A 9636-nucleotide genomic window follows, 5' to 3' on the forward strand; every position below is an offset into this window, starting at 1 on the left:
AGATATCGCAGTCTCATCTTCATCCCTTACCACGGATGAAGGGCTAAAGGCCGACCCATTGTGTCGATTCTCATCTCTCTCCGTGTTTCTTCTTTCGGCTTTCCTGTTTTCATGCGTTACTTCAATCGAAGCACTGCTTAAATCTTATTTACGTTACGTTCGATTGTTAATTTTACTTGGGGTAATACTAAAAATATATCGTCTATCATAATAAAATTTTAAAAAATGTAATACAAGATTCCTTTATTTGAGCATTCGTTTGAAAATCGATTCGAGATATGATTATCGATATATTTTCTCCTGTCTGTTTGGTGGCTATGTTCTTAAATATCACTCATTTATTGATAACTAAAATAGTGTTCACAGCTTAAAAATTTTTTATTATTGTACATCTCGACTTGGCTGAAACGTGTTTTGATCGTTCCTCGAATTTTTAGCCCGGCTGCAGACAAAATCAGCACCTGGCGTCGGAAGAAATATCCGGAGGAGAATCGCCAGAGGCGAGAAAGGATTTTGAAAATTTGAGAAGTTGTCGGCCATCAGCGAGAGAGATGTTGGTCAGCGTGTCATATGGTCAACGGCGAGGCTCGCAAGCGGGGGCGGATCACCGGCGGCTGTAGCGTCCATGCCGGCAGTCCTTTCTCCCTCTCGTGCAGATGCGTGCAAAGCCTACTCAACCCTTCCGTAATAACGTCGAGCATTGTGCTATATAGCTGACAACGTTAGAGAATGCCCGTGCACATAACGGTACGCCACCCCCGCATATGAAATGTGTGTCAAAGGGTCGCTCGATGAGTCCGCCTCTTTCGGTACTTTTGTTAAATTGCAAGGGCGACGACTGCCAAGCGGCGGCTGTCGAACACCGGACAAAATTCGAGATTGATGCGCATCGAATCCACGTGTGCAGGACACGCTTGCCTAATTGTCATTAAGTTTGATCGAATTTTTCACGATTTACTTGCGCCAAACTTTCATTTAAAAAAAAAATTAAACTGGAACGAAATTTTCTTCTTAAATTTCAATGATAAATGTAATAAAATTATTTATATTAGATTTTTTAGGCACAAGAACCGTTACAGCTACATATTTTATATTATATAATTTTTTCATTTAATTTTTTAATTTCTCGATAAAATTGGACGTTTTCACATTTTTGATTACTAAAAGATTGGTTACGCTTTAAAGTAATCAGTTGTTTTTAATTTATATAAAAATGATGATTTATGAAAGGATCAACGTTTTTAGTATGTAATTATTGATATTTGCATTTGATCGCGAAAAATAATTTGATACATGAAAACATGAATAATAGATTAAATGAAATTTATTAAATGGCTATGAATAGCTAGAGTAACAGTGAAAATGCACATAATTATCGCGTTTGCTTAACAACGTGAGGCAAGTCGTACTTTCCTCGTACGCATCTAATCTTGACACCAGGAGTATCTTTACACCTGCCAGGCCTAACGAGAACTATGTTATGCTCTTGCAAGTTGTGCCCGACACCTGAACAAAAGAACGAAATATATGCATGAACACATATAACAATGTTTTCGATGAATGAAAAGAAACAAGTCAATGAAGGTTTACCGGGAACATAAGCGATCATCTCTTTGCCAGTGGATAGCCTGACGAGAACGCACTTTCTGTTCGCCGAATTGGGCTTCTTCGGTTTCTTGATGAGGGTTTTGAGTACCACGCCTTTGGCGAACGGCTGCCCATCCAACGGGTTCTTCTTCTTCCTCTTTTTTATATGAGGCCCTCTTATGTGCATCTGAAGCAGAGTTGATCCGAGGCGCATTTGCTGCAGACCTGTCGATTGAACAAGACAATTGAACCGTTAAAAATTACGTAATCAAGGAAAATGCTAAGAAATGCTAAGCTTCGTGCGAGTTTCACGGAAAGCATTCGTCGGCTTTCAAAATCGATGATCGCTCGTAGCGACACACACATCAGAAATTTCTCGAATGGATTGATTGATGCCTACGTGACTTTTACTAACTGTATCTACCTCGGGCTGTCAAGGATGCGCGTCGACTGATATGATTGCGCTTTTGTTTACATTACGACACGTCGCAGCTCGTTGTGCCAGCCGATAATTCCGCGTTAATATCTTTTAGATGACAATGCGCAACGCAACGGACGTTCGCGCGCTCCTCGCGGTGAGTCATCGATCTCTCGTCGCATAATGACGGAATACGCAAGCGGGAGGCCTCGCGCAATCCATCAAAAATGCCTTCCTCGAAGAACGCAAAACTGAGCGAAATGTATGCGCTGAATGGCGCGCGCGCAGAGAAGAGAAAAAAAAAACTCTTTCGGCAAAACTAATCTAAGAGGGAGTCGGCTACGCGGCTTGAATAGGCATGGGACGCCAGTGAAAAGAATATGACGAGCGCTTGACATCTGCGGAGAGGCTTTTCTCACTGGTGCGTGCATAAGCTTATTAAGTAACATTGTTCGGCTACTCGCGCACGGTCGGAGGTCGCACGCGAGTCCAATAGGCGACGTCTTCTTTCTGTGCCGACGATCGTTGCGACCAGTTTTTTCATCTTTTCCTCCAATTCTGAATGCACCAGCGAGGATCGATCTTGCTTTTGGGAATTCGGGGGATGTGCGACTCTTCCGATCGAAGGCTCGTTTCTTTCGCGATGCGCTCATTCCATTTTTACTTTTGCGCCACTGCAGCCACCACATTTTTACTTTGTTTCTTGTTCTGACTCCACTTCATTCAAGACAACTCATTCGATCTTTCGTTCGATATCATTGTGATCTCATTTCAATAACGATTACACTGAAATTTTTAAATAGAATCGAAACAAACGTAATTGAGTCAGTAGCGTGCCTGAAATAGTTCAAAACAAATATGCCATATGACTTTCTCTCGAATGCTTATGTTAGTGTAATTGCTACGTTACGAAAAGTTTCTTAATTTTGCTGCATACTTGAATGATTTTTTTTTTTTTTGAATCGTTGAGTATTTTTCAAGCATAAACAACAAAAGCTGACAAATAAAATAATGATGGCATGAAGGCGAACGTCAAATGATGAAACGCAATAATGAAGTAAGGGCTTCGCGGAAGCAAATAAAAGAGCAGCGTTATTTACATATAAAGCAGAGAAAGTTCTCAGGTGACATGGGGCAGCAGCGTATAAGCAGCGACAAGGAGCGCAGAGTGACAGGGCGAAAATAAAGCGATCGTCAGGCGAATGCAACTTTTGTGCTCTCTCGGTCGCCCCGTGCGATCGCTGTCCATTTGAGCGGAGAGATCTTTGGCTGACCAGCGTCCATCAATACTCGCGCACTACGACAGATGTCCGAGCGAGATGGGTACCCTTTGCTAATCCCGCCTAACCCGCGCAGCACTGCGCCGCAGCTAGCGACCAGCCGCGAACCCCATTGTGCTGACCTCGAAGGCAACCCCTTTTCTCCTAAGATCAATAACGCAAGATTACATTGCGAAAAATTTCGTTGCGCCTTTTGTCCCGGCGTCCGCTGCACGCGCAGTCACACGCCACTTTCCTTTTTCCGGTGCTTCGCCCGTGCAAATCTTTCCGCTCGATCTCACAGCACCCTGCCCCCCCCCTTCGTTTGCCTCTCCATGTTTTTCCCTTACACTGCCTTCATTAGCCATTGAAACTGTTCGCTGAACGATGACTGCCACGATTCTTTACCACTTACAAATGTGCTCAAAACATTCCTCCTTTCTGACGCCGACGTCACATTTTTCAATAACTTACTTTGGTTCTTATTGTCCTGCTTTCCAAATATGCCGCCTCAGACAGTCCTATGCAATTATTTTATGTTAAGGGTGCCAACTGCATTTTCACATTGATAGTATTCTGACGGTAGATTAATTTTAAATAACTTATGGCAACTCAATTGTACTCAACTATTGATCTGACAGAATCTTAACGTCTTTGAAAAACGAAAAAATTTCTTCAAACGATGTAAATTGAATTTTCTTTCATAGATATACATTTTTTGCGGAAAAGTATTAATGACTTAGTCTGTGAGGGAACAACAAAGAAGTTAAATGCAGTAAAAAGAATAAAAATGTATGACTCGTAACCTCATTACGACTATCAAATGACAAATTTCGGATAAGTGCACGAATTAGTTATTTATATAGCTTACTAGCAGAAAAGTAACTCAAAACTATTTAATTATATTATTATCAATTGTTAATCATGATTTTTCAATTCCCATATTTACCCATATAACTTCTTATATTGTTCGTAATAAAGTAGGCATTGCCGAGTGATTTGTTTTAGATATTGTTCAGAGTTTGCTATTTTTACACATAGTATTATTAAAAATAGACATCAGTATTAATCTGTATGTTCTTGAGATCTATGCCGAAATACCATTCTGTCATAACTTTGCTTTGTCATGCCAAAGTCAGATATGCACTCTAGTCAGTTTCTGCGAGGATTTTATAAATAAATGGTTATATCTTAAAAATTGTTGGAGATATTGGAATCGTTTTAACCGCATTGCAATAATACGTAAGAAAGGTCTCAACAGTTTCATCGAAATAATTATTATTCAACAATGCTAATTAATAAGTGGTTATATCTCATAATCTAAATTTGAACAAGAATTGACATTCAAATTCAAAGATGCATACGTCAAAAAACATGAACAAAGAATGCAATAATTTTGTGAAATCATTAATGTATACATAAAGCTTTGGGCGTCTGTCTATTGGCGACAGGAATCACTGGATTAAGTTAGTTACTATTCTACGCTATTCCTGTAAAAACTTTTTTATTCAAGCAATAAAGAAGAGGAATTAGATTATCGAAGGCATATTCATGCGAGTCAGTCACAGAACTTGAAAGAAAATGAAAAATTGTGAGAAAAAATGAGAAAATATTAGGAAGTATTAATTCAAAAAAAAGAAAAAAGAAAAGAAAAAAAGGGAGCCAAAAGGAAATAGAAAGCTTTTCCCAAACATCCACGTATGCGAAAATCTTTTCAAGACATGTATAAATCGAGCCGGTCAACCACAAATGGTCACGTCACATCCACCAATATACATATATATATCTGCATGCGACGTCAGCGCTTAGCAGTTTTCCACGCTTCCTCTCCCTACATTTCCTCTTCTATAACCATTGTTTGCCTCTTTTTTCGCATTCTTTCCGAACGAGAAAGAGGTAGAGCCTATAGCACACCCTTTCGCACGATACACATCGAGAGAGAAAGAGAGAATAAGAGAAAAGTTTTTCTAACGTCCTTTTTTTCAGGAAATCGGAGATGGGGGCTACACTTTGCATGATGTTCTGGAAATGGGTCACGACGCAGTGACGTGCTACGTGCTGGACCATTGGAAGATAAATGGAGATCGGACTCGAAAATCGACAAAACAATGTGGATCACGCTGAGCTGCATTTGTCATATATATTCTTAAGTTTTTCAAATCAAAGCATACTTTAGATAATCGGAGATTTTAACACCTCGTAAAACGTAATATGACTAAATAGTAAAAGAACTATGAATATTGTGAATATGAATGAAAATGAATATTGATTCAGAGGAGATTATGTTTTTGTTTCTTTCTAAATAGAGCCATTTTTCATAGTTTACATCAATGTGTAAAACAATACTGTGAATATCACATAGCAAAAATAAATTATTAATTTTAGGAAAGAAGTTTTAGTTAGAAAATTATATTATTCTCAATGTATATAAAACTATTTATTCTTCATTGAATACTACAGATACTGTCTTAATACTGATTGTTATTATTTTATTTCAAATTAATATGGCAACACATAAGTACATGATTTCAATAACTTGAACTCAATGCAAATAAAATAGATAAACATTCAATTTAATCATTATTATTTCAGTATTAATAATATTTTAGTTACATTAATACTGTAGAGGCCAACAGATATTTTATAGAATATTTAATTTTGAAGAAAATAGTAGACTTAAAAAATGTATATATTTGGTATATATTTACCTTGTACTGAATTTTCCAAGTATTTTCTTGCAGTTGCCAATATGCTTCCTATGAAACATTTTTTCATTACTTTTACAATTCCAATAAGCATTAAATGTTTCTACTGTTTATGTTTACAATAAAAATACCTGTGTTATTTATTGGATTATATTTACTCAATGCTAAAGAGCCACCTGTAAAAAATGTATGAATTATACTTGTAATAAATTAATATTGTAATGTCATTGTATTGCATGTACAATATTGTATTGTAAATACAGCCATGTCTTGTAGGTTATGTGCTGTGACTTAAATGAACGTTTCAATTTAGTAAATACCTTCGACACTTCTTTCCAAGCATATTTTAGCTAAATTAGTGAAATTCCTGATGATGATGTTCATTTTCACGAATAATTGTTAATCCTAAACAAATATATTTCACTAAAATAAAGAACGACCGTTTCGACTAGTTGTACACATTTACGTTTTCCTGCACACTGATCTTACTGGGAGTATTGATAGGATAGAGAACTGCGCTACAGCTACCGGCAATCTCCGGTCTATATGCCGATAATGTAGAATAGATATAAGTTGGTACGAAGAAATTTACTTTTCCGGCTGTCTGAAAATTGTATTAAAATAACAATAATAAATAAATAAATTTCGCATCCAACCATTATATAGAATATGTTTATATTTACTGAATTTCGATAATAAAAATATTGCAAAAGTCAGATTCTTTGAACTGATGTAAATAATATACAAATCGTATTTTTATCAGAAAAATGATTGTTTCGTAATGAAAACACTTGTCAATAATATTTGCTATCGTTATAAGGAATATTTGTGGAGTATGCAATTTAGAAATTTCGTTTTTGAATAATTCTTTATTTAGAAAAAATACAATTCTGAAAGCATGTATAAAAATTTCGCAAAGATCAACAGCTGAGAGAAAAATATTTGAAAAGTAGAAAAAGGAACTGATTCGTACATCCAAAGAGAATAATATTCGATCGAAAGGTTATTGGCTTATCAGTGCCACGCACTCGTTGGGAATTTGGAAGAAAAAAAAGAAGACAAGATGAAAAAGTAAAAAAGAGAGAAGGAAAATTGGAAAGAGAAGACGAGGTATCTGGATCCGCTGGAGCCGCAGTTCACCAGTAGTGGCCACCATTGAGATAGTTGTAGCCGTGTCCGAGACCAAGACCAAGGCCGTTGTATCCATGGTAGCCGGCCAAGCCATGGTTGTAACCATATCCTACGCGGTAAGGGTTGTATACGGCGGGGGCAGTGTATCCGTGGCTGTAGGAAATTGCGGGCAGAGCGTGCGAGTAGGCTGCTGGCGCGATGCCATGGTTGTAGAGAGGGGCAGCTCCGTAGCCTGTAACAAGGTCGTGGGTGTAATTTTGATACATTAGCCGATGCATTTTGATATCGATACTATCGAGTCGATCTCGTTTCGTAAACTAGCTCGGTATTACTGGTTGCAATGCATATGCGGGTAATTTGCTCTTTCCCAGGGCGCGCTGATGCACTTCTCTTGTCGAGCGCGCTGCTTGCTTACGACATCGACCCCACAACTTACGTGTTCATACGTAGTCGACTTATGGCCCCGAACGAATCGCCTAATGGCTATTGTGTTTTCAGAAAAATCTGTTATTGGATTTCGATGCTCCACTTAAATATCGCCACGCGGAGTTATACCTAGTTATAAATGAGATTGAACTTTTTTATCACGCCCACAGAATGTGATTTTTCAGAGATTATTTATGCTTATAATAGGGTATTGTTTCTACGAGGAACTCTATGGAACAAACTCTTATGGAAGCCTTTTTCTTCTAACTTTCGATGGCTTTGAAAATTCTCTTCTTTCACTATCGACAGTTAATAAACATTATTACGGATTTTTTTCTTCACTCAATCGAGAAAGGTATCCTGTACGAGATATTATCGTATAACGTAAAATATAAAATACATATACTTACGTTTACATGTAGTCAATTTGTTGGTTTTTAATAACATACATAATTTACATAACAAAAATTCAAAAAAAAACTAATGACTAACATGTTGCAAAATTTAGAAATCTTGCACAAGTAAGATTGCTATCTCACATAATTTGATTGAATTATACTTATTGATTAGCTGAATGAAAATAGCTAAACGCGGAATGATATGTAATTAGTGCAATAAACGTGCAGAGAGGTGAAGCCAAAAAGAGAATAATGTGGCGCTTATGAAAAGGTACCTCCAATTCCAGCGTATCCATGTCCTGCGAGTCCACCGTAATAACCGCCGTATCCGAGACCCAGGAGTCCTCTCTTCTCTTGCTTCTTTACCTCAGCTGGAGCAGTCTCCTCGGCGTAAGCCACCGCGGCGATCATGGCAATTAAGATCTGCGATGCGAACAACCAGACCACATTCAAATTAGTTACTTGTTGGCTACCAAGTCTAATCTTCATCGTAAATTTGTCGGAATCGAGTTTAATTCATTCGCCATATGAAATTCAAATTGGCCGCCGTAAAAAGCGAAGGGGATGAAAAGTAACCCTCTGTAAGAGAGCTTTTATCACTTTGAAAACTGCGGGTAATTGCCGCGCCAAAATGAATTAATATTTGCATTCCGCGAAAATCACTCGTTGAATGCCTTCAATAGAGCTTACGAAATATCTTTTAAATTTTTATTTCGATAGGATCGAGATCGTTGTTAACCAATAAACGCTACTGTCTAAAGAAAATTCATTTTCAAACGAATAATGCTGTTGTCGTTTTCTAATACAACGCAAACTTGAGCTCAGTGCAAGAAAGAGATAGAAAAACGTCGTAGAGTCGATTTGCTTGGAAAGAAAAACTTTGTCCGTCGGGAGAAACAGCCGTCTTGGACGGGACCGAGTGGGCGAAGAAAAAATCAGTTAACTCGTAAAAAGTAAAAGAAAAGGAGGAAAGAAAGGAAAGCGAGACTCAATCGCATTAACCCGACGTGAATCTACGATCGCTGGAGTTCTGCCAAAGGAGAGAAGATCGCGGTCCCCACAGGGCGATACTCACGATAGTCTTCATGTTGATGCTCGAAAGGGGAGAGTCGGAGAGACGAGTGAGATTGTCAGCTGTAAGCAGCGAATAGTCGCGATCAAACTGATGCGGACTGGAGCAGTCACGCCCAGCTTATATACCTATCAGCAGCAGCGCTTGCCGGTGGACCTTCTCAGGTGCTCGCGCGCGATATCTGCCGTGTGTACGTGTGCACGTGTGCGTGCGAAGAAAAAAACGCGCTCGAGCTCCTTTCTAATGCCGCGACGCTGTAACGCGGGGCCGGTGTGCCTATCAAGACGGCGCAGTTCTCTCTCTCTCTCTCTCTCTCTCTCTCTCTCTCTCTCTCTCTCTCTCTCAAGGGTTTTCGCGCGCGATATCGACGAGCCCCTCGAGACTATCCTCCAATTGGACGCTCGCGGGCGTCTTTTGTGCGCGAACCCGCGCGCCGCTTCCGCCGAGGGTAGCTTCACCAGGCCGACCCTTGCTACTAATTCATCGCTTGCTTCTGCGAGTCTGTCTCTCTTCGGCTCCGCTTACCGTTGTTAATCAGTTTGATTAATTTCGCCGTTAACGAACATCTTGCTTGCACTTTTACGTGATCCTAGGTCGCTCATATTATTCTATACTCTCGTCTTAAAAACGCTCAAAAATA

General features: G+C 38.9%; 2 protein-coding genes across 2 annotated transcripts; both read right to left on the minus strand.

Moving 5' to 3' along the window:
• Positions 1-1317: 1317 nt before the first annotated feature.
• LOC131665070 (small ribosomal subunit protein uS12m) lies at positions 1318-6436 on the minus strand. The gene is made up of 5 exons (XM_058936670.1): positions 6290-6436; positions 6101-6145; positions 5973-6020; positions 1591-1812; positions 1318-1506 (listed from the first exon to the last, which is right to left on the minus strand). The coding sequence occupies exons 1-5, from the start codon at positions 6351-6353 to the stop codon at positions 1373-1375; spliced, it is 513 nt and encodes a 170-aa protein (XP_058792653.1). The 5' UTR covers positions 6354-6436; the 3' UTR covers positions 1318-1372.
• A 392-nt stretch (positions 6437-6828) lies between these two features.
• LOC131665092 (glycine-rich protein-like) lies at positions 6829-9096 on the minus strand. The gene is made up of 3 exons (XM_058936709.1): positions 9000-9096; positions 8200-8347; positions 6829-7332 (listed from the first exon to the last, which is right to left on the minus strand). Exons 1-3 carry the CDS (start codon positions 9009-9011, stop codon positions 7106-7108), a joined length of 387 nt encoding a protein of 128 aa, XP_058792692.1. The 5' UTR covers positions 9012-9096; the 3' UTR covers positions 6829-7105.
• Positions 9097-9636: the final 540 nt, after the last annotated feature.

Source organism: Phymastichus coffea, unplaced genomic scaffold, assembly GCF_024137745.1.
Source record: "Phymastichus coffea isolate CEN01 unplaced genomic scaffold, Cenicafe_Pcof_1.1 PCOF00047, whole genome shotgun sequence".
NCBI lineage: Eukaryota > Metazoa > Arthropoda > Insecta > Hymenoptera > Eulophidae > Phymastichus > Phymastichus coffea.